General features: G+C 37.9%; 1 protein-coding gene across 50 annotated transcripts in view; it reads right to left on the minus strand.

Moving 5' to 3' along the window:
* ARPP21 (cAMP regulated phosphoprotein 21) overlaps positions 1 to 26,452 on the minus strand; it is a 156,669-nt gene that overhangs the window by 79,300 nt on the left and 50,917 nt on the right. For 26 of the 50 annotated variants that reach the window (XM_058290709.1, XM_058290701.1, XM_058290717.1 and 23 more), the window contains exons 7-11: positions 25,360 to 25,438; positions 24,697 to 24,756; positions 23,829 to 23,969; positions 8,232 to 8,340; positions 237 to 274 (exon numbers count right to left, since the gene is read on the minus strand). In XM_058290709.1, coding sequence (XP_058146692.1) covers positions 237 to 274; positions 8,232 to 8,340; positions 23,829 to 23,969; positions 24,697 to 24,756; positions 25,360 to 25,438 — 427 coding nt within the window. Of the gene's footprint in view, positions 1 to 236; positions 275 to 6,258; positions 6,361 to 8,231; positions 8,341 to 23,828; positions 23,970 to 24,696; positions 24,757 to 25,359; positions 25,439 to 26,452 lie in introns of all 50 variants that reach the window. The other 24 variants (XM_058290691.2, XM_004471135.4, XM_058290695.2 and 21 more) reach the window with 1 other exon arrangement.

A 26,452-nucleotide genomic window follows, 5' to 3' on the forward strand; every position in this document is an offset into this window, starting at 1 on the left:
TAGGTGCAAAAGTAACTGAGAAAGTATTTCCCCCAAATCAAATAATTTTTAGACATGCTACATAACATAAAAATGTGTGTGTATATATATGTGTGTGCACACATAGATATATGTATTTATGTATACATATATACAAGCATACACTTACATATGGGGTGTATATATCTATGAATATACAGGACACACATGACAGACTCTGTTCTTTTAAAAACAAGGAAAAGTAAATTTCATTTTACCTGTTTTCCACAAAAAGGCTTTCCTGGGAGCAAACTGACTGAAAAATAAAAAAAGGCATTGTATCAGACGTTCTGGATATGCTGAGGGATCCCAAAGCCTTGCCTGATTCTAAAACTACTTTTCCCCTTCTAAGGGAAAAGAATTAACAATGCGCACTAGTTTCAGAAAACAAGGAAGTAAAAAAGAAAAAAAAAAGGTTAGAGTTAGAGAGCAAATATTTCTCAGGCTGCCCAGGATATTTTTCCATCAGGGGATCTCCAGGTTTGAAACAGATTGAGCCTGTTCAGCATCGAGGTCAAAGGGAGAGAGATGTTGTAAATGAAACTGCCGGGGAGACACGTGGCGCTGGATTCCGAGGGGCTGTTTCCTCGGGTGGTTCCGCTCAGAACTGCAGAGGTGCAGCCACCAAGGAGAGTCAAGGCAGTGGGTTCAGATCAAGGCAAAGCGTGCACACTCAGTACGATCCAGCTGAGGGTGGAAAATCCGTAAAGCCACGATCCTGAAATCATCACATGGGAATGCTCAACCCTCATAGAACAAACAGATTGGGTGCAACCTTCTCCAAAATGAAGAAATACCATCGAATGTCAATCAGATGTGAAGGAGGAACAGAAAAGAAGCGAGGAAGGAATGAAGCTAATTTTTAGAAAACTGTCAAGCTCCACTAATATTTCTTAATTTTTCACATGAGGAATCAACTCATGAGCTCTATTTCCCTAGCATTCATTTATCTGTTATCTTGTGTTTCATACAAAAGGTAGGAAGGATGAAATTCCATGATCATTGTATACTGGGGAAAGGTGGCTCACATTCAACTTAAGCAGGAAAAGAGAAGTCCAAACAAAATATGATGCTGTGCTCCTATAATACAGAATCTGGAAGTTCAGGGATTAACAAAACCATTTTCAAATTTTAAGTTATTAAACATAATTATACATACATTATATTCTATCTGTGTAGATTTTCTAAATCATGAATAACTGACCTGTTAAAAGAATAAGCAGAAATTTAACAGGTCCATCTTAAGAGAAAATAAAACTAAAGAAATAACAATGACCTTTCAATAACTAATCCTTGAATTAAAAGATGCTGCCATGTAAGCACTTCAGAGAGCCAGGCAGGATATTGGTTTCTTTCTCATTTTGCCATAGAGAAATTGTTTCATTCCACTAGGCCAGAAGGCTACATGTGGAAGTGATGTTTTCGTCCTCAGTGGCCTCAGCATTTCAAGGAGAGCACCTCTAGAACAATTTCTATCTCAATCACCATGCATTTAACATGCATCCTGGATAACAAGTGTGCAAAAACATTATTTAGCAAAAAGCCAAACTAGCCAATTAAATGAAAATCTTTTCAGAAAATCGCTTTTTAAAAATCTGACATTTGTGCATAAAAAGGGAACAAATACAAATGATGTGCCATTGACACTGTTTCTAGGAAGATCTCTTCACAGTAAAGGAAACATCCTGTTGTCTTTATTTCCTTTAGTTTGGTTTTGCTGTCAGTTTGAGCCAAGTCTTGGTATGTGAAAGAAAGTGAGGTTGTCTCAGGTATACTTTATGAATTCAATACTTTATTATTTCTCTGCTCTTGAAGTTGGAAAGAGGTCAATTTAGGTTTATAAAGTTCTGACATGATATAGGAATTTCTGGGAATCCATTCCTTCTTTGAAGGAATTGATCAAAGACACGCGGACCTCTTCAGACTTTTTAATCAAATAGCATTTGGGGGCAAGTTAAGCTTACAGCCCAAACTCTTTGAATTAAAAGATAAGACCCCCTCAAGACAAGGGTGCCTTTCCCAAAACTATATTTCTGATTTTTACAGAAAGTTCCTAAAAAAATCATTCTACCGCTCCCTCATCTCATTTTCATAAATAAGACAGAGAAGTTTAAAGGCTTCAATTCAGTTGCTGATGAAAATAAACTTTTTTTTTAAAAAAAGTAATATTAATAACTTGCAAACTATAATAACAAAGAAAATTGTCACGATAATTAAGTGCTACATTCAGAGCTGTCACTTATATGCATTCTCGGATATGAAGTGCTCACTTTTTTTTTTAAAGGAGAAAAATGATTTTGCCTAATGTGTTACAGAATTCTCCCCCACATCGCACCCCCAATCCTGGAGGCATCTCATACCCTTATCATCAGTTTTCTACAAAGAGGAATCCCAGTGCAAAACAGGGGAGCACAGATAAGCAGGTTCCCTGAATCTCTATTTGTACATATCCTTCAGAAATTACGCTCTAAGCAAGGCATGTCTTTCTCAAATATATTGCTTTATCAATCTAAAATTCTTAAAGCTGGCAATATTGCAGAGGATTAATCCTAAAATAAGTGGACATCCTTGCTAAAGGAAACAAAAGAATCAAGATATTTCACATATTACTGATTCCTAAAGACATTTATTTATCATTTGAGAACTAAATTGTGTGTTCTAACTTATATTTTGCGATAGACTTATCTCAAGATAACTAAATATCTCAAGGCTTTTTTAAAAAATAGATACCCTCTAAAGTAATCTGCATATCTAGACTGTGTGCCTGCATATATAATAAGCACACACATACACACATGCACGCCTTAGACACCAAGATACATTTGGAAAATATTCAAAAATATATCTAATTCAAAAGCAAATTTGATTTTTTCTAAACTAAGTTTAAATACCAGGAAGTATTTCTGAACTTTATTTTCATTTTAAGGAGAGAAAAGCAAAAACAAAAAACAAAAACAAGCAAACAAACAAAAAACCCGTCTACTTAAGTATATCACTATTTGAATCTATTCATCTATTCAAATGACTTTACTACTTAAATAATAATTGCCAAGGAAGGCAGCTTTTATTAGCTCAGTTTTTAAAAAATACGAACAAACTAAACACCATTTAAGAAAAAGATGAGGCTTCTGTACCATAATTTCCTTATGCTGGATTCTTTGCATTTGTTTTATAATTGACTTAATATACTTTATTATCTTGTGTATCTCAACAATTTGGGCAGTGGTAATGGTCCTTGGGGGGCCTGAAAGTGCATAGCATGAAGGTCCCTTGAAATGTGCTATCACTATCTAAATGGTAAGGAGATTCGTTGCCAGATATCATTGAAAAAAATTCATATTGCTGTGCTATGTCCTTGAGAGTTTGTGTTAATATGGCATACACTAATATCTTGCTAATACAGCGTGGCCGCCAATGATCCACCAGTACCTCCTGGTCTTCACCCCTGGAATGGTCCTTCCCATAGTTTACCAGTGTTGATTTGTGTGTCCAACAGAAACAGCAGAAGGGAAGATATGTCGTGTCCAAGATTAGGTTATGAAAAGACGGTGGCTTCCATCTTGGACTCTCTTTCTCTTGAGTCACACCTGCCATAGGGGAAGCCAGTTGCTGTGTAAAGACACCCAGATGGCCAACGGGAAGCCCACCGAGTGAAACACTGAGGTCTCCAGCCTCGAGCCAGTGAGGAACAGAGGCTTGCCAATAACCGTGCATGTCTGGAAGCAGAGAACCCCTTCATCAAGCCTTCAGATGACTGCAGCCCTAACAGCTCAACTGCAACCTCGTGCCACTCCCAGATTCCTGACACGCAGAGATTGTGGAGTAATAAGTGTTAGTTGTTTCAAGCTGCCAAATTTTGGTACAAAGAAATAGAAAGCTGACACACAGAGAACACAATGATGGGACTCACGCCTCCAGGGGAGCCATGGACTAGTGAAAAAGGCTCTGGGCATTTTTCATCCTGGTAGGAGATGTACCCTTAACATTCTGAGGATCACGAAAACTCGTAATAATATAATGAATGGAAAGAACCCTTTCCTTAGAGAAATGCACATGTGCTCATGAGCATTGCAGCTGATACAGGGATTTCACTTCATCTATGAAGTCCTTCTCTGAATATACTAGGGGATGAGGGACGCCAGTTGAAAAGCCCCTTTCCTAAGAGATCAGGTCAAGATTAGTGCCAGAAACAGAAGACCTGGGGACCCACCCGAATTAGTAAAGATGCGAGTGTTGTGTAGACGCGAGTATAACGAAGGAGCCCACAGCCCTGCTCCTGCAGAGCACTTTAAATTGGGCTGCCAAAAGTTTCAGGGAATGGACTTTAAAAGATTTCATAGAGTGAAATGCCCATAGCCTTCTCATATTTAAATGTATGTCTGATTCCATGTTTTTAAAGTGTTAATACTTCATCTGGCCATAGAGGCTCCTGACAGCAACATTTTCCTCCAATCTTGACCCTGGGACCCTGAACCACGGCTGCTAACCTCTTTAATGGGGTGGTAGGGACATGCAATGTCCAAGGGAAATCATGCTGACCCTGAAGGACCGCAGTCCAGGGGTCGTTCTCATCACAGGCAGGCATCGGTGATGTTTTATTTTCTGTTGCCTAGCTCTTGAGCAGCTATCAACGTGGCACGGCTTTTTAAAGAAAAGCATAATGTCATTTGTGTGTTGCTATCTGCATGACTGGTATTTGCTTCTCCAGGTAGCAATGCATTCATAAATTACTTGACTTGCCAGAGCAGAGTAAGTCGTAAATATGTTCATAAGAGAGAGAAAGAAAGAATAAAAAACTGAACCAGCCTTAAGACAAATTTCTCTCTGTGAAGGTCATTAGATTGGAAACTGCTACCTCCCCGTTCACTATAGGAATCCCTACCCTGCCAAGACTAGCATAGATCCTCTCATCCCTTCATTCTTGTAACCAGTAGACACAATTAAAGACCTACTATGTGCGAGGGCTGTGCTTGCATCACCTCTAATTCTGACCCTAATAAAAAGTCAAAGTGGCCCACACATACTCAGAATTGTCTGGAATCGCATCCCAACATCCAACTATGGCTACCTGCAACTGTCCCTCCCAGTCTCCTCATTCCAGCTCTGAGCCAGAACTATTCACATGTCAAGATTTGATCTTCTTATGCCCATGAAAGGCAAAGTGGTTCTAGAGAAGATAATAGAAACTGCAGACATGTGGACGGAATGCAGTGCTTCAAGAATCTGAACTTCCTCTGCGGCTTTGTATGAAAGCACCCAGCACTGGCCGCAGGACCAGGGAAACGAGTGTCAGCCTGAAACTTCCAGGGACAGCCGTTCTCATCCACATGGAGCCCCGGAGCCCAAGTGTCCAGGCTGGCTTTGTAAACCCTCCAGGGGCCAATCACAACAGCAGGTCAGATGCCCCCACTGACTGAGCGAAGCAGGAAGTGTTGGTGGTCAGGGGGTCTACAGAAAGAGCTTGCACCTCTACGTTGTCAGAGGAAAGAACTCACTGCATTTTAGGAGGCTGCCAAATGGTTTCACGGAATGGAAACACTATGGGAATAACTCATGGTTTTGATTTCTTTGTGTTTAAATCTAGCTTTAATTTTTTCCCCCAGCTTTCAAGTGTTTATTTCAATTGTAATTTATTTTGATCACAGTGAGTAAAGGAACAAAACGCTCAACCACATTGTTCACAGTGATTCGAACAAAATAAATTATTTTGTGATTATTTCCTTGGCAGGTTTCTCCCGGACCTAATTTGATTTGAATTTGAGGAGGAAATATGAGAATTATTGTTTAACTGTTATAGAGTAAAATGTCCATACTTGCTGAGAACCCAGAAAATACTCTCTTTCTTCTGTGTGTATGTATAATCAACAGGCTCTTCTCTCTTTTCTGTAATTTCTTCCTCTGCACAACACTGGTATTTAAAAGAACACAAAAATGCTGTTTCTGCTAATATGGATGTGAAGGCATTTCTTCAAATCTGACAACTTCTCCACAGTTAAGGTCTCTTTTACTGAGCAAAATTAGACCTATGTGCCCTCACAGGTCATATCCTAGGAACACACCAAACCATTGGCTAATTTTCCATCACTTCCCTGAATCAGGTCCTCGTCCAGTTTGCGGTCGTTTGATTTGTTCCCCGGCTTCAGCTTCCTTTTTCCCTGCCAGCTCACTGTCTGGGGAACGAAACTGCCTTACTGCTGATGGGAGGACCACACTAAAGAGGCAATTAAAACAACTACTCACATCGTGTGCAAATATTCTCTCCCTCACTCTCTGATATTCCTCTTCTCTCTCTTCAATTGATTTACTTCGTCTGTCATCTCTAAATGGATGCATTCTGTTTTGCTGAACAGAAAAAAGAAATCAGGAGGGTTATCCAAGTTGAGCTGTTAGAAGCCTGCAGTTAAGCAACTGTCAGCTGAGAATAATACATGTTCATGTAAACAAATGGAGCATGGAAAGTCTCACTCCCTCTGGACCTTATGGAGGTCACGGGGGCATGGCTTGTACTGTGTGTATATGACGTGCAGTGAGGGGAGAAGTTTGCTGCACCTGGTAGCTTCCTGCCTGGCTGGAAGTAGCACCGGTGTTTTAGAAATGAAAGCACCTGTCAGTGCCGCAGGTGTTTAGCCAATTCAGGACATGGTGGGTCATCATCGACCAGCATCTTGCTAACCTGAATGGTTCTGACTCCTCAGAGGAAGGAGCTAGTTCAATGTGGCTGAGGGAAGAAATGCCTTTGAAAACCTGGAAAATGGAGAATTAGAGCAAATGAGTGAAGGAAGGAATGGGCAGAAAAGAAGATGGAGTAGACACTATTTCTCTATATCCTAATTTGTATTTTATTCCCTCACTGATGGATCTTGTGAATTGCATCAGGCAAAGAAAGCAGGATCATGGGCTTTTAAAACCAAATTTAAAATGTCTATCTGGCGATAAGGGTCAATGTCAAGAAAACTGAAGGAACAATTCAAAGAATCCAGCATGAGGACTGCTCTTTGTCCTCTCATCTGAACAACTTTCTGCAACTCAACTACCCCCCAGCCTATTCTTGCCATACCTCACAAAGTGCTATGTACTAGCCACATTCATCCATCCATTCAGCAAACTACCCGCTAAATACACGGCCCTGGCACATGTTTCCTAACAGGAGCCACGGTGCAGCTCAGTCGTGGTGGTGGCGGTGGTGGGAGGAAACAAGATACAAAATACGAAGTGTTGGTTAGTTTTTTTTCAAGTGCGTCTGAGACACACATACTGACATAGAGTGACTCACTGAGAATAATTAAAATAACTCGAGTGAGATGCATATTGTCTTACCTTGAAGAATTCTAAAGCAAAGTCTATTTTCAAAAAAATCTATTTCGATTGTTGGAGACACAAAGTGTAATGGGAATGGCATTTATGTATGGCTTCCTACTCTTCTGTTGTGGTTCATTTATTTATTTTTGCCGTTTACTCCGTTTTCTTCCTAATCCATCCCCCTGTCCCAAATCTGCAAGAACGATTTAGTGAAGCCCCTCTGCCCTTTCCCAGGTACCATGAATACGGCTACGCTAGAGCAACAGTGTATTGTCATAGCAAAAGGACACGTAAAGATAACATTCTGCTACAGTTCATGCACAACAAAGCAGACAATTCACACGGACAGTAAAACATGGGAGAGAGAAGGCGTGGGAGACTAAAACATGAACTCAATTCTTTGCTGTGAAGACTTAGTTTAGGAGAGTTGCAAAATCCACCTGTCCTCACCATAACAAGGTTTGTTCTTTACAGCTACACCGGTTGATCATCAGTCCGTATTGATAATCCAGCTCAATTTGTGCACAACTGAAGGACAAAGCTGTAGGGATTGGAACGACTGCCATAGTTACACAGACATCTGGAAATGCGACTGACAAAGCTTTCCCCCCGAAGCTCGGAGCTGTGGCAGCCCATCCCCCACCCCCAAATCATGCAGCAGGTACTGCGCCAAGCACCACCCATGCAGCCCAGCACAGAGCCATTGCTAAAGCAACCAAGACATTTTTTTTTTTCCGCTACCCATTGAGAGCCAAAAGAGGAGGCAAGGGGGCAAGGAAGCTGGAGAAAGGACAGTGGTACCAGAGGCAGGGAAGGGATGGCAGGAGGAGGGGACAACAGGAGAAGGACAAAAACATCAGTCAGCCCACCTTCAAAAACAACAACGTCAGCCACTCTCAAACTTGAGAACCAACCTGATTGTCTTCTTTATCAATACTAGAGTTATCTCGCTTCAAGATAAACCGCTTCTGGGATTCTTCACCTTTTTCATCTTTTAAATGTTCACAAAACCTTTGCTCTGGTCTGCCAGCAAAGTAAAACATATCAATAAAAAAGCTTTTTTCCCCTCCAGTTTAAAATTATTTCTTAGAGTTGTTTTTCCCCCACAGTGGCATTCAACTTGAAAAAAAGAAGTTTACAGTTTACAAGTGGTCTCGATAACTAGAGTTGCTGGCAATATACAGGTAGGAAATAATACGTCACTTTACATGTGCTGTTAGAATACCTTTTGTTGTTTTGCATTCCGAGTCCTGTTTTGCGGTCATGATTAACTGCATCTGCTCACCATGGCTGAAGTTGAAAAAAAATTTTAAAGGCCTGCACATATATAGGTTTATGGACGTATTCCTTTCATTCCTTGATGCCATTGCTCCTGAATTCAAACAAGTTCTCTCCCGTATTCTCAAACTAAGATACGTATAGAACCTGGAAGTACCACATTAATTCATCAACATTCAGAAACGCCCCATCGTTTGCTCCCTTTCAAGAGTTCCCTGAATCCAAAATGAGAGAGGATCATCTATAAATTATTTCTGGCTTTCTCCAATACATATGCTCTGGAATCTGGCTACGCTAGTCTCTGATATCCTAGACCACATCTTTTTTTTTTTTTTTTTTCATTTATCTATCTATATTAATCCTTATGCCTTATGCCAATTTCATACAATTTTTTTTGAGATTTTTAAAATTTTATTTTTTAACTATCTTTTAAAAAAAGTTAACATCACACAAACGTTACATTTAAAAACATAAGAGGTTTCCATACACCCCACTCCCCACCCCCGCATCCCCATCAATTTTTTAAGTTGTATTTTTTTGAAGATACATAGATCACAAAAAATGTTACATAAAAACAAAAAATAAGAGGCTCCCATATATCCCCCACTCCCCCCACATCAACAATCTCCCTCATCATTGTGGCACATTCACTGCATTTTGTGAATATACCCTGGAGCATTGCTGCACCACATGGTCAATAGTTTACATCTTAGTTTACACTCTCCTCCAGTACATTCGGTGGGCTATGGCAGGACATACAATGTCCAGCATAAATCAGTTCCATAATTGGGGGAACTGGAGGTATTTAGTTCAAACAACTTAATGACTGATTAGCATGGAAAAAATGTTCCAAGTAGTTATACACTATTGATTTGTCAATTGATTTTTTTTTAAGTCCTCTTAATCATTTACAGGAAAGGGCTCCACTTCTTGTTAATTTCCTATAATCCTCACTCTACACCACAGAACTCAGTGAATGATTTGGGCTTGCATTCATCTCAGAGGAAGTGCTAAAATGACTGTCCTGGTTTAGAAAAAGTTGTAGTTTATCACTCTCATTAAAGTGGGCCTGAAATATTGTGACTAGCAATGGAAGAAACTGTAGCATTAATGTGGAGAGAGTGGCCACGGTAGCTGCTGAGGGCAGAGAGAGGGGAGAAGAGATCTGATGTGGGGGCATTTTTGGGACTTGGAGTTGTCCTAAATGATATTGCAGGGACAGATGCTGGACATTATATATCCTGCCATAGCCCACTGAATGGACTGGGGGAATGTGTAAACTACAATGTAAACTATCCATGTGGTGCAGCAGTGTTCCAAAACGTATTCACCAAATGCAATGAACGTGCCACAATGATGAAAGAGGCTGTTGTGGGAGGAGTGGGGTAGGGTATGGGGTACATGGGAACCTCTTATAGTTTTTAATGTAACATTTTTGTGATCTATTTATCTTCAAAAAATACAATTAAAAATACATAAATTAAAATTAAAATTAAAAAATGAAGTGGCCCTCAAGGGCTGAGTGTGTTTCTTCTGATGCCTGCTGGGTTTGCTCTCCCAACTGGCTCTCTCTGCATTCGGTAACCAGGAAGTCATTTCATGGGCAGTGGTGTCGCTTGATTATTAGGGGTCACTGGTAACAAGGGAATCTCATAGTTCCCTCGTAGCTCCGAAACAAGCAAACAGCATTTTTAAAACAAAGGAAGAGTTGAAGCGTATGACTCAAATTTCGATGAGAAGCATTCCTTCCTTAAATACAGGCACCTAAATTATAATAAAATTGGTGTGCAGACAATAAGAGAAAACTGGAATAATACCAGTTTCTAGAATAGTGTATAATTTTTGCAAAGTGATATAATTATCTTTTTTTAATCCCTACAGTAAAACTCTGATGTAGGAGGAGCAAAGATTTTTTTTTGCTTCTTTTACAGATGAGGTAATCACCCCTGATCCATCCCTTTGACCCCAAGTTTATGGATTCGCCTACTAAGTAACAGGCATAAAACAGCCTTTTCACATGCTTGTAGAAGTCTGTTTTTGTATCAATCTGATTATTTGGTGCACGGTGGGCTAGAGGCCCTCAAAGCTCACAGTAAAGAACTAGAAGTCCTCCACCACCCTAGAAATCAATGTAAATGTTGTCCAACCAACTTAAAATGTAGTAAAGTATAACAAACAACCTGGAGGTACATTGATGACATTTTAAAATCAGAACACCAAAGGAATAAAATCAACGTGCTTTACAGTGTGCCATTTACAGTAGAGAAATTCAACATATGTTAATGATGCATAGTCAATGTACACTTCAATTATCACACTCTAAGCTGTTATTATCTTGGATAGCTTCAAGTCGCTGCAAACAGGAACATTTCTCTAGCATTTTTTTAAAGGATCTCAATACTTTCCACTAATACTTCCATATTCTATTTAGGTTTTTTTTTGTTGTTGTTTACATAGGCAATGACATTAGGATATTGACCTAAATACAAATGTTGATTCAATCAATGTTAATTAGGTCTCTCCCTCCGTGTATCTCTTGACTCTACAGTCTGATAAACTCTAGTAAATGAAATGATTTGTGAACTGTTAACCTTACAGATGCACTCTTTGTATTTGTTGCTAATTGGACGGGGGCCCTCTTAGAATGGAAACTGAGAATACGGACTTGTGATTTGTGAGCAGATGGTGAATTTACTTTAGACTAAATCTTCCTTAAGAAGAAAAGCATTCAAGTGAGATTTCAGCACATTAACCACAGCTAGAATGTAAATTTCATGTGGGTAGGGGCCTTCTAGCTATTTAATCTCTAGTGCCTAGAATCAGGGCTAGCACATGGGAAGCATTCAGTTTGAATGAATAAATGAAACACATACAATGGAATGTTTAGGATAGTGGTTCATAAATCACTGGTGCAATTCAAGGACAGATCAAAAGAGTCACTATATAAGACACAGAATCATAAAAATTTTAATGATAGAACAGGAGAGAATTTGTTTAGTAGGAGCACAAATTTAAATTTAGAGTATTAGGAAAATCTTTAAAAATCAGGACTTAATGTTTTGTTCAAGTTTACAATCATGTAAAAAGAAATTTATGATCTGAAGGTATCTTGGAAAGGGAAGTAGAAATGGAAATCACACCTCTTCTAGCCTTAGAACTTCTGAATTTGAAATGTCATTGTAGCTATGAAAAAACTAAACGTTATTTTTGAAATTTCATTTCTACTTTATACTGCTGGCCTATTTGTTTTTCATGACAGGATGTATTTGGGAAAAATGCATCTATTGCATAACCAAACAGTAGTCAAAAGATCTTGTTCTAATCAATAATGTAAATATTACTTAAACCAAAAGTGTTTACTCTGATATAACTTTTTTTATCTTAATTTTATTGTAGGCCATACGGGGGATTGAGCCCAGGACCCTATAATGGGAAGTAGGTGCTCAACCACTGAGCTAAATCTGCTCTCCAATGAGAGTTGTTTTTTTCATTTGTTTCTTTGCTGTTTGTTTTTAGGAGATACTGGAGACTGAGCCTGGGACCCTGTATATAGGAAGCAGGCACTCAACCACTTGAGCTACATCTGCTCTCTCTGACATAACTTTTGCAAAACGCATTCTCAATAACTGCTTTTAATATCTTGTTTTATTTTCTCCAAACACTATAAGTTAGTACAAATTATTAATCCTTTTATGTTTTCCAAAAATATTTTGTATGATCAAAAAGCAACCTTGTAAAGTCTGCTTAAAGGGAATAAAAAAAAACCTTACAAGATTTTTTTTCCAGGATGATTTTATAGAGAACTATCTATGGTTCTAAAGCTAAGAGCAACTTGAAGATTAAACTCACACAAACGAAGATAAACAACTGAAGCACTGCAAATGATTAAACTAAAAATTACCAGTAATGCACCATTACATTATAGCTTATTAAAAATCCTTTTACCATTAATTTAATACCATAGCACTATTATTTCTTATAAAATGAATGGCACTAAAATAATGTATTACAGAACATTACTTAAAATGGTAATAAATTATTTTTAATGTATTAATATGAGAGAATATAACATTAAGAAAAAATCCCCAAAGCTGCAGAAGGTCATGATAGCCATTAAATTAATGATGATCAGATTTTACCATATATCTTACAGCCATGTATCATACATGCCTATTTTTTTTTCCCTTGGCAGACTTTAGCCCATGAGGTATTATTTCTAGCTTTCTCCATATCATCATCAAAAAGCAGAGAAAATAAATTTAATGCTTCTTCTAGATGGAAAATAGTTTCCTCTTCTCTAGGTAAAAATATATGTTCCCACAATTCCTAGCTCATATCAACTATGAAAGCTCATTGTTCATGTGTGCTAAACAGTGCTGGCATTTCCAGTCAGCTTCCTGGCATACTCAATCAAGCCCCTGATAAGTTAGAATTAACTCCTCATTGTTCCTTAATTAGACATAGCCTACTAATTGAGAAGCAGTGTTGTTGAGTGAAATACGACAGGTGTGAGACAATCAAACTCTTTCACTCAGTCAATTCCAATTTTAGTTAGAATAGTTTTCTCATGAAGTTTCAAAGAGAAGAACACTCACTATTATTATTATTATTGTTTTACATTTTTCATCTTCTAGTATTTTCAATAGTTTACCCTCAGTGGCAGGTTCTTGAGACCAAATTTATTACTTTACTTTCAAATAGTTAAGTTTAATTCCCTGCCACATACACACACACACACAGAAATGAAAATTTCTATTCTACTAAATATGGAGAGGCACCAAGAGGAAGTCTTTGAATTTCAAACTGAGTAATTAAAAGGTGGTCATTAATATGTATAAGCACCTTAGCAAAGAAAGGCTCTGAGCAATACAGAATAAAATATTTTGATGGTGTATGATCTCTACAAAAAATATTTTAATTGTGAAACATATTAGAAAAGAGTAAGTGGCACTGCTCCCAAAATACTCTGAATTTTCAATTAAAAAATGTTTACAATATTGACGTCTTCTATTAAAAAGGAAAAAAAAAGTCCTATGCTCTGATATTCAAATAGCTTTTCAAAAATTCCAATAACATTTTGTCATTTTACACCATTTTATTCCCTTTTAAATGAGACTTAACCTTACAAATCAGATAATGTCTTCAATGGTAAGTATCCAACTCCCTATTTTTGCCTCTCTTACAAACTCCTGTTCTCCCTTTGCCATACTTTTGATTAATTTCATTCTTCTCTATTTCTACCTTACACTGTACATACAAACACAGACATGTAAATTAACACTGAAAATACCTTGATCCCCTTTAATACCATAAGGCTATTCATAAAAAACAAAATTAAGCAGAATACTCAAAGATAACATGGGTCTGTAAGAAAGACCACTAAAGCTGGGGAAACCAACTTGGCAAACAATTTGGATATGTGCATTAAGAATCTTGAAAATGTTAACCCACATTGACAAAACAGTTTCATTTCTAAGAATGTATCCAAGGGAAATAATAAAAATAAACACAGAGTTCCATTGTTCACAAGAACAAAACAGTGAAAGTCCTCAGTGAACGGGTTAAGTGACCCAAGATATCACCATGTGCAAATATGCAGCCTTCTAAAATGATATCCAACAATATTGACTAAAATAGAAAAACTATTTATAAAAACATGGATACATCATGGTCACATGTATGCTGAAGTTGTAATATATAACATTATGTTAGGAGTGATACAGTAAGACAAATGTTAGCAGTGATCGTTTCTGGATGGTGGGATGACAGGCAATTTTTATTTCTAACCTTTGACTTATTTGTGATTATTACAACAAACGTAATAAAAATAAAAAAAGTTCTATTTTAGAAAGAGAGGAAAGCAACTCAACAACTACAAAGTATCCAATCACTGGGTTATGTATAATTAAAACGTTCTTATATTGTGATTTTCTACATTTTCTTCCATAAGCCTGTATTATATTATAATCAGTTAAAATGATCATTTAGATGCATTGGTTTCTCAAACTAATTCTTAATCTCTCTCCTTGCTGCTACTTTTTAAAATAAAGAATTAATTATTCTCCTTGTTTCTGGTCTTGGATTATTATGTAACAGTCCCCCAATATACGCAAGCCAAAAATAAACAAATAAAAAAATATCTTTATTGCTATATCCATCTTGATCTATATGCATATAAATAAATACATGCATTTAGTAAAGTAAATTAAATGGCAGGGTCTACTCTGAAGACCTTTCTTCTTTTGCCCTCTAAAATAAAAAAAAAAACAAATAACTATGACATAGAGAAGGATAGAAGAAAAAGAATAAAAAGAGAAAATATAAAAGTTGAAAAGAGAAAGAAATCACATGCAATTAAGACCTGGAATATTATATTCTCTGCTCATGATTTGGGTTATTTCTGACCTGTACTGAGCACAGTATTGGCAAACAATAAAGAGGCATACATAACATATAGATACACAGAGATGCATTTCTGGAAGTTTTCCTCTAAAAGAGAATTGCCACAAATGAAAAGTCATGTGTATAGTAGAAACGCATCTTCATAGAAAGGCATTTTTTTTCTAAACGATATGGGGGTGTTCTTATATGAAATGTCTATAACATAGGATGCCTCATATATTCTCAAAAAGGAGAACAACATCAAAATATATGCTTATATTCTTAAATTATAAAAACATTTCAATCTTTGTCTGATAAGTGTCAAAGAACCTATAAAGCAATTTCTGTTTGGGACTCTTTAGGGCCAATTTGGAGGTACTTAAATTTTCAAACCTACAATTTCTTGTTCAGTTCCTCAGTATTCATTTCTTCCATGTTTTCTAATCTTAGACCTTTCTTTTAGTGGTAATAAACTGACTGAAAAGAGGGCTAAACTATCAGTTTACTTTCCTTCCTTGAAGTTATCCATTCTTCCATTAAACTGTTACACAAATTCTAAAAGATAGTAGTTATATATTCAATGACTCGAAGTCCACACCCTACAAAACTCAAATGCATTTTATAGCATAACTCAGTATAAAACGGATGTGAGCTAGCATATACTACATTTAATACTGCAATAGTTTAGTCACTAAAATAGTGTTAAACAATACAGACAAAATGCTGAGAAGCAGGCCTAACAAAAGTGCATCTTTCCAAACCATGTGTCATATTATCTTTTCAGCTCTACAGCTTACTAATTGTGTGACTTTTTGCAATTTACTTAAACCTCCTTAGAGGAGAGGTGTTTGTTTTATTGTTTTGTTCTTTAAAAAAAGGGAGGGGGAGTAACAGTATTTACCTTACAGTGCTTGGAAAGAGTAAATGAGCTCCAAGATAATGTAAGTAAACTATCAAGCCCACTGGCAGGCACTTAGCATAGAACTCAGTAAATATTAGCTACTATTATTACCACTGTTGATATTTTTCTGAGTAGCCAAAGTATGAGGACATCAGGAAACATCAAACCAAAATTTTCATTAGAATTAACCTAGGTCCAATCACTAATACAATACTCAAAGACTTGATTCAAGCATTTTCAAATGAGGCAGTCACAATTTTTTAGTGTTTTCTTTGAAAACGGCTGAATTTAACTGTCATTTTTGGGGTGAAAGTTTTGTTTTGTTTTTCTTATATATTGTTAAAAGCACTCTGTTTAAGCCTACAAGCAAATACAGCAGGACATCCGAAGTGATCAGTGCACTCTCCAGAGTTGCCTCCCTTTTTTTTTTTGTACTTGCAAAGAAATGTTTTGTTTTTCTAGTTAGAAGGCCAGGGGAGGAATAAAGTAGAGGTTGAGATTCTGTGAGGCTCCAGTGGAATTGAATTGAGGGCTGAGGGGCTAGAAGGAATCAGTTGTTGGATAAGATGTGTTAGGTAGATATTCATTCGTCTTGGCAGATTCAATGTAGTGCTTCAAGTTCCATGTTAATCATTATAACATGACATCAAAGCATATTATTCTAGGGAAACCAAACACCTTCAACAAATAAACTACATCTTTTTTTTGCTCTCTGGCCCTCTTCTATCTTTCCTAAAGCCATAGTAATAGGCTAAGGGCCTCTGCAATATGAGACATCTTTAACCAAGCAAGACATGAGAACTACACCAAGAAGGACACGTATCCGCGATAAACGTCCAGGTTCTCGCCTTCAAGTGTGCCCCCAAACACAGGGCACATGGGCTGAAGTGACAACCAATCCTATAAATGGGTGGAGAAGCAAAGAAGGGAGGCTTCAGGCACTGGGGCTAATTCAACTGCTTACCAGCAGAGCTGTAGATGGAGGGGACTGAGTCCCAGAAAGCTTGCTCCCTCCAAAACCAGTGTACCTTCAGGGCAGTTCTATATAGTGTCCCAAACCACATAACACAGTTTATTATATACGTAGGCACAGACAGAGTGCTGATGAAAATCATCTGGGCTCCTCAAGATGGATATATTCTAGAGCCTATACTTCTTTTATCCAAAACAGGATACTGAACACTTGAGAAGTACTTTTTGCTTGATTTAGGGCACAGTTTAAGAGCATGAGCATGGAATTGGGTTTTGTTTTACTTCTGCATATGCCAAGAGTATTTTTCATCCAGTGTGTTCTGTGGTTCTGGAGTTTTGTTGACACCCTAATGGGTTGACCGCCCCACTTAGTATTAGAGTTGTTTAATTTGGTTCTCTGCTCAATTTTAAAAACAATTAAGTTCAAGTTAGGGTTTTAGAAGCCAACCAGTAGGTAAGAGTGGAAGAATAGTGCTTGGATTTCTTTGTGCTTTTTTAATTATCTGGGAGTATTGATTCTGTTAATGTTAACCTTTACTCTCTCTAACCTTAGGACTAGACTCATAGCTGAGTGGAAGGAGCAGTGGGTTTTGGTCTTGGGCTTCTAAGACCACGTGAAACTGAGTTTTCCCTCCTGTAAAATGGTCTAACTTTCCCTGTTTAGGATGTTGTGAGCTAAAGAAATCGTTTCCACAAATTATTCTTAGTCCATGGGACACTCTGGAAAAGAAGTAGCAATAAGGATATTTATGTTATAGTAGGCACAGGCATGCTTTATTTTGAGCATTAGTCGATTGTGCATTCAAAAGTTAAACTTCCATAAATAATTGAAAGGGGGAAAGGAATGCAACAAACTTACCCCCCCACCCCACCTCCAGTATATTTCTGAGATTTATCCATCTTATCTATGGAGTCTTACATTCTCTGAAGGATTTGAGAAGAATAATAGGGCAAAAACACATTTTTTGAGAAAATTATATGGAATTAGACTGATGTTATTTTTGAGCCCAAAATTTGATTAAAGAACTAGGCATTTCTTTAGTAATTAAAACTTCATGGTTTCCCTGAGAGTAATGTGATTCTTAGGTATCTGATTGTTGGCTTCTAGTCTGATGATTTTCAACGTCATTCTTATAAAAATTACCCAGTAAATTTACCATGTTTAGAAATGAGAGGATGCCAGCCACTCACAGATTTCTAAGAGGCTCTTAAATAAATTGATGTTTGGTCTTCTTCAGAGGATTATTAAGTGAGCATCTACATCAGCATGCTGCTCAATTAATTTGAGGTGCCACTCACATTTTTAACCAAAGGAAAAGTAGTACAAACAAAAGCAGTAAGAAAAACATGTTTTGTTTTTGGTGGTTGTTGTTGGTGGTATGTATGTGTGTGTGTTTGTGTGTGTTTGTGTTTGGTATAAAGGAACTTCATCATCTGCAGAGAGTGAAATGTCTAAGGATTAAAAAAAGATGGTTCCCATTTTACTCCTTAATCTCATGAGGAAATTAAGCACAGCAGATATTCTGTGACCCTGATGTACTTTAGTCAACTCCTCTCTAGATCTACCCACTGAAAAGGTGGCAGGACCTAAAATCCTGCCCCTTAGTGCAGTAATTATTTATCATTTCAGGGATTCTTAACAAAATCAACTGTGTCAATTGCTTCACCAATAGAGAAGCTTCATTTGGTGCTAGAACAATTTCCATGGTTCTTGTGACTTATTACATAGCCTTCTCAGGTCATCATCTTTTCTGGCAACAAACTACTGTAGTCAGTACATACCACTCATCCTAGAAAAATACACAAGTCTACCTTTTTCAGGAATCACCCAGATAGGTCCCTGCCCTTGACTCTTAAGATACAGCCCCAATCCTCTGCCTTTGAGCCAGTGTACTTGCTTTTCAGTTCCTGGGCCACACAACTACCTTCCTTTAGGGCATTTTGTATTTCCTTCCTTTTCTCTGCACTCTTAGGGATTTGAGGCAATGACAGTGGGTGGATGTGAAAGACAAAAGAAAACATATTCAAGAGATGACAGCCCTTTAACATTAAAATTATCCAAGACTAGTTTAATAGTCACTCTGACATATGCACAGACAAGCAGATCCACACCAGGCTCCTTCATTGCCTGTGGCTGGTCTAGGCCCTTTTGAAAACACTAGTTCTAGTAGATGGTTTCTAGTCTCCAAATGCTCCTCATCCACTCACGTGTCCCTACCCCTGATGCGGGGGCAAAGGAACTTTCCTTAACTAATTCTCTAAAGTGCATCATTCTGTGCAGATGAATGCACCATCTTGGAATGAATGTCATTTCCCAGTCCTCCTCTCCTGGACTATATTCTTAATCTCTACCCCATGCATTAGTGACAGTAATACTCAGCCAAGTCTTTCTACGGCTGACCATCTCCTCCTGAATATTTCCTACAAGTGCAGACCAGCTTAATCTTTTTAAAGCATGGTATTGTTGTTGTCATTCCAAAGCTTTAAGGGCTGCCCACATCCAAGGTTGCTCCATCCTCATGTAGCCTCCCACCGGCACTTAACATAATGCCATCCGATCATCTCATTCCCTCCAAATTTCCCTCCAGGCAGAATAACGGGGTTACTCGAAATATTTGCATGCATCTGGTAGGACAGGAGCCCCCACCAGCTCCACTTTGTGTGGTAGTTGATATAGCATGCCTTTGAACCGCAGCCGTGCCCCAGGCAGTAATCACGTGCCTCCCATGTATTCACAAAGAACTGCACTACATTTTGCAGGTTGAAAGATGACTGAGATTCTGAAGTTATTCGCTCAGTCTCTACAAGCAGAGTGTAAGCCTCAGAATGACAGGAATCTATTTTACAGGTGTTGTGTAAACATGGACTGAGATCTCGATGCTGGAGATAGATTTGTGGGCAAATTTTAGTTCCTAGAAATAGGTTTCCAATGTCTGGAAAGGCTTATCTGTCTACATGGCAGAATTTCTAGATCATTCCATCTCTGCTTTCATCAGGTAATTCACAAGTTTCCCAGAAACTCCCAATGTATTAAGATAAAATATCTTGTGACTCTTCTTCAACTATCTTTCCATCTTGGCTTTTGTTTCTCATTGTGCTCATGCTCATGTGGATATGGTCTGAAGTCATGTATTTGGACAATCCAAATCTTAAAACAGCAGTTTTGTACTAACACGGTGACTAGGTTCATTTGCTATGGTAATGTTGTGAATAAATGTCACATTTTCATTTTTGAGGTGGGGGAAAGATGAAATGGAGTAAAGCAAAGCTAACATTTAAGGGATAACCCACTATAGCCATCCCCAAAAATCATATCTTGTAGCAGTAGTAAGCAGAGAAAATCTAGCAAGAACTATCAAACTGTAGTAAGATTCTGCTATTTACTGATAGCAGTGAGTCAACCTTCAAAAATGTCTTTTCCCTCAACCAAGTTACTTATCAGATAGAAAAGGAGTTAAAGGGTTGGAATTCCCAGCCAATCCAGAGGATCTTCTTGAAGACTTTGCTCAAGATGCTCTGGATGCTTTCATTTTTAAGAGAGTCAGATTATTGAAGGAAAATGTTCTAGGCGCTAGACATTCTGGTTCCCAGGCATGCTAATCATTGCTTCTCTGTATACCCAAAATTTAATAACAATATTGTAAATCTTTTTTTAAAAAAGATTAAATAATATAAAACATATAAAGCTCTTGCCCAGCACAACAGACAATGCAATTCTAACTAAGAAATGATATCACTTAACTGAGAAGTGTGTCCTAAGAGACATTCTTTCATGGAAGGGCAGATGGATTATATCTGAGGATTTTAGAGAACATACTAGAAGTGAGTGCAGCACACACACCGACACATCCATAATCCTCCTGTAGTGTGATTTTGTGACCTCAATACCTTGGTCTTCATGTGAAATCATTTTCCCTCTATGCAGAACGTAACTGTCTCAAGTTTCAGTCTATAATCACTTGAACGGCCTGTCATCGAGATATTGGGGATTCTCGGACATAAATCTCAATCTCTAGGGTAGCTAATATGGGTACGGTTATGTAAGCATCCAAGTCAGAGAAGCACCTTAATAACAACGCAATATCACTGAAGAGGAACAATTTAAAATCCTTACTAGAGAGTATTCTCTCTCCCTATCCTCCATCCATATTTTTGTGCTTTGCCACTTTTCTCCAGAGCTACAGGGTCATTTATAATGTGCATTTTCATGTATTTGCATTGGTATAGCATGAAACTATACACAATGAAAAGGAATTAACAAAACACAAAACCAACAAGGTGCCACCTCAGGAACTCCCGTCACAGCCTCTTCCCTTTACATAAATGGCAACATTTCCATCTGATAATATTTCTAAATAAATACGGATCCTACAACCATCACCTGTCAACTGCACTGATAAAGCGACTCTTTAATTTTTCAGAGACCAAAGCAAGCCAAGAAACCTAGGACTTCAAAAGAATGTTCCATTTCCAACTTCAGTTCCAAAGAACATGGCAAAAGACTTTTTAAAGTTACTCAAACTTTCCCCCCAACAACATTTCTTCTTTGTCAAAACTACCAGTAATGATTCAGGTCCTGACACCTGTGACTTGTTACCATTTGAAAAAGGACATTTAATCCATCCTCTTTTGAGGTCTTAACAGAAAACAGTCACCACCAACCCCCAACCCACAAGAGCCACTCAAATAGACTATGGTCAGAAATGTGACTGGAATAGAAGAAGATGACAACTTTGGGTTGGCTGTTGTTGAGCTGTCATTCTGTTGAGGTATGATTAGAGTCATAGAGTGGAGCTAAAGGGTGATATGTGAAAACAAGGAATGAGGCTAAGGTTAACCTTGGCAATCCTATAGCAAATACAATGGGAAAAAAAAAAGTTCTTTGTATATATTCACTTTCTACTCTCCTTAAAGGAATAACCTGTGGAGTCTATCTGAAAAAAAAACGGTTAGGTGAAAAAAACCTTATGCTCTCCCGGAAGTGAAGAAGTCTAATAATATAATAGCTATTTGACAGAATATAAAAGTTTGAAGGGTGAAATTACAGGTTCTAGTGGTATTTGGGAACTTGGGGGAATCACAAAAATTTAGAGCAGAACTGGCCAACAGAACTTTCTGGAATGGTGGGAATGATCTATATATATTCTGTCCAATAGGCACATTTTTAATGTGGCTAGCATGACAGAGGAACTGAGTTTTATACAGTTAAAATTTTTTTAAATAACCATATATAGCCAGTGGCAGCCCTTTCAGATCAAGCAAGTTTAGAACCATCACTCAAACTTTATTGAGAGTTTTACACCAATGCTCATTTTTTTTCTCAAGATCTTTTCTACAAGGAAACAGGTCTCCAAAATGTGTACTAATATTCATGGCTACAGGATTGCCAAGTCAGATAAATCCACTATCCCTACCTATTCAAACTGTATCAACTTAGTCTACCTTTCCTGTGAGCTTTTCAATTCTTGCTATGCTCTTGGAGACCAAGAGAATAGGAAATTTTAAGGTGGTCAATTGTTGTCTATTTTGCAGTCAGAATGTTCCTGCATTAGGGTATCTGAAAGCCACAAGAGAAACCAGAATGCAGAATGAAAACAAACAAAACCACACAAACATATTTGGTGGGGGAGGGAAGATGTAAAGGATTAAAGGACAGTGACCTTAAATCCCTACTCCTGTTCATAATAGGAGTCACCTGTGACAACAAAATGATAAAGTGGAAAGTTTACAGGTTTTAAAATGTGTTTTGCTGTCCCAGTAGAAGACAATCACAGAACCTAATAATTTTTTAAGCTACAAGAGCCTTTAAATGTTACCCACTTCACACTGTCCCAAAGATAAGTAAATAATCTCAAGCCCAGAGATGTGAAATGCATAGTGACCCTGAGATAATAGCCAAGCTGGGTCCCGGGTGTACCAGTTTGCGCTCTCTCCACTCTTTCACTCTGGCTCTCCTAAGCACAGACTGAGCCTTGAGTAGAGAAAGCTTCCTCTCCATCCCCAGAGGTCCCAAACTCTGGTGAACAGAGAACAGTGTTTCACCTGGGCTGCTCTGCTCGACACAAAAGCTCCCTTCACTAACCAAGCATTCCTGAAGACCCTCAGTTTACACAACTTACCGAACACACACTGAAAGAAGAGCTTGTAATACACAAAGGTTCAAAGAGGATGCTTTACATTGGGGCATGCATTTGCTGTAAAATTGACTTGCACCTTACTCAAAAGAACCTTGGGTTCAAGAGGGGCAGTTCAAAGTTTCCAAAGCCAAGGACTTTTTAATTTTTATTCCCCTTCTGGTGGCTCACTGAGACAATGAAAAGATATTGAGAGAGAAGCCAACAATTATTTTCAAGATCAAAAAAAAAAAAAAAACAACCCTTGCCATCCTCTTTTTAGAGCTAGAACTTAGAGGGCATCTTTCCCAACACTCATTTTAGAGATGAAACAACTGAGATGACTTTAAATGACTGGCTTCGAGTCACACAGCCAGTAAGTAGAAGAACTGGATCTTAGGGGCAGGATTTCTGTCTCCAGATTTAGAACTTTCTTTACTCCGGAAAGTACAATAAGATAGTTGTGTACAAACCAGAAATTGAGAAAGAAAAAGACAAGTATTCTGTGTATATCATCGTTATTCTAAAAATGCCTATTATTTTATATTTGATTTCTATTTTGATATAAAATTTACCATGCCTTTACATGTAATTACATGGAGTACTGAAGGAGGAAGGAAAATTATGTTTCTGGAGCTGTGCAAAAATCAGGGAATTTATCTGCTTTATTGTCTGAATTTTATAAATGCTCCTGGGTCCTCAGATAATCTTCTATAGATAAATGCTACACGACAGCCAATAAGAGCAAGAGATAAATAACATTTCACATTTTAAATGTCACGTACTATGAATTTTATACAGTGTTCTTACAAATGAATCCATAAGAGAAAAAGAAAGTGCTAAACAAATGCAATAATGGGGCTTACATTCTGGTACTGCTGGTTTTGTTAATGATCACAGACTTCCCAGTTTGATCCACATTGTGATCCAGCCCAAAGTAAGCTGCCACCCGATGGACAAGCATCCTCTGATATGATGACATCTGAGGGAACTTTTTATAATGATTACTGGAACCAAATGCAAGAAAAAGTGAATTCAGCATTTCAGTTTCTGGCTTGCAGAATGTTCTGCAGGTACACACGCGAAAACTGTTTCTCTTCCATCCAAACTGCTAAGCCTGTTTCAGCTCTGGCATCACTTAGTGTCCTCATTTCCAAGCAAATTTTCCACTTATTTTAGATTTATTGATTAAGCCACGATAAGTATCTTTGTTTCAGAGTTGCATATTTTCTCTTGCCAAAGAGAACTTAATGTCTTTTGGAAAGTATTTTATGTTAGCCCATGGTACCTTATCAACGTAGCAGGCAAAGGACAAATGATAGGGCATTATACGTGATTGCAGATGCCTATCTGGAGATGTGTCATTACACTGTTTGCACTGAAAGCAGCACAATTATTTCCAGGCATAACTGACTGCAGCCAGCTGGAGCCCATTAAAAAACTATAATAAAAATGAAAAGGGTCGATTCTTGTTACAGCTACTCTATGCTAATCAGTGGCCCCCTGTTTATAGCCATTTTGTCAGGAATTTAACAAGCAGGAGCTCACATGGTCCAAGGAACAATTCCCATCAGCATATGACTCCTAACTCTAATAGCATCTACATTTAACAAATCAAGAAACAAATCAAACAATGTTTTATCTATCCCTGGTTCATTCTGGAATGTATAATTAACCCCAAATACCAAACCAAGACACATCGTGTGAATTAACCAGCACTGCAATTTAACATACCTGTTGTCACCAATGAAATCAATAATTTCCTGCTCCATTTTCAAGAGTATCATCCTGTCCCTGCAAAATAAATATCAAGATGTCTAACTCCTCTCTCAAATATGTCGTCCATTTGCATATTATTCCATTCTCTATATGATTATTGTTTCCCTCATTTGGTAAGTATTTCATAACATCAAAACATTTTTAGTGTCAATGTTAATTATGACATGCAAAGTATCAGACCTATAAAACACATCAAATAATTAGCATATTTTTAATTAATACGAAACGGCAACAAAACAAGGCCCAAGTATTGACTGTAGATTGGAAAACTAGCTGCATTCAAACTTAATTGGTTTACTTAACATTACTAATTCTTATTCTCTATTTCCCCCTTAATCAGCATTTGTGTGTGTGTGTGTGTGAGAGAGAGAGAGAGAGAGAGAGAGAGACCTGGAAAGCAGAGCAGGAAAACTATAATTCATTCATTAGAGTAACTATCCAGGAATTAAGACTATCTGTAAACACTTAACTCGCAAACTATTAAGAGAAAACACAGGTGACAGCATATAACCTGGGGGAGGGGTTTGCATTTTACAACCACCTTGTTTGGATTAACACCTTTGATTCTAATAGTCTGTCTGGCCTTTCCAAAAGTAAGAGACTTATTGAAGAATTTACCTGGAATTATTCTTTAATGTGTTAATCAGAAACTCGTGTAAGTCTATGCCTGTAGAATCCGTATATTCTTGACTGCAATCTGAAATACACAGGAGGAGGGAGTTGTGAGGAAGGACGATAGGGAGAGGGGGAGGGGAGGCTTCCCAATTTTCCCTCTTTCCTTCCTGCTTAGGTAAATGTTAGGTGAAGCTATTAGTACGAAAGATACATGTTTCCAAACTAGCACGCTGGCAGCATAACTTCAGAATGAAAAGTAGATTCAGGGAAGGAGAGCACCCAGTAGAGTCTGAGAGTGGGAAGGTTCAATCCCATTGTCGGAGGGGAGGGGGCACAGTGGGGAAGGGTGGGGAGCAGGTGGAGTCACCGTGCTGAGTCCACCCTGTGCCATAAATCCCCAGGGACACGCCCTACACCTGACGCTCCCAACCCACACAGAGAGCTCAGGAGCTGGCGATTCCATGGAATCACAGCAAAAAAAATCAAAGATCTGCTACGAGAATATCTAGTCGCAAGAATAAGCAACAGGATGGGCACCGAACATTGCCAGGCCTTTCATATCACCTTCTGATGCTGGTGGAAGCTTAATTTCTAAAACCATTCTGGGAATCTGAACTTCTTTACCCTTGAGTTTGTATTTTGAGTTTTAGATATTCAGTGGCAGAGACAACCTTTGCAATAGACGTGGAGCGTAATATTAGAAGCAGTCACCATTCCTAAGTCAATCGGTGGCCCTAGTCCTTCTCAATTAATTTTTTTAAAAAGTCTACTGCAAGCTCGTTTATTCATGGCATTCCTCATTCCAACTGAATAAATACTTAGTTTTGTTTTGTACAATTAATTATATGTAGGACAACAATTTGAAAAGTCTTCTGGATTGCAGGCTTGGAGTTTTAGAAGAGTTGATATTTGTGATTTTGGCAAACATTTTATTGAAGTAGAGGTCACTATTTCTTTTTAATTGAGACATTGTGTGACAAACTATCAATGCAGAAACCAAATTCATCTGTGCCAGATAAAATGCTAACTCTGCATTCCCACTAAACTTTGGGGACCATGTCTCTTACCCACTGAGAATTGTTCATCATCTAGATGA

This window comes from Dasypus novemcinctus, chromosome 31 (assembly GCF_030445035.2).
Source record: "Dasypus novemcinctus isolate mDasNov1 chromosome 31, mDasNov1.1.hap2, whole genome shotgun sequence".
Lineage (NCBI taxonomy): Eukaryota > Metazoa > Chordata > Mammalia > Cingulata > Dasypodidae > Dasypus > Dasypus novemcinctus.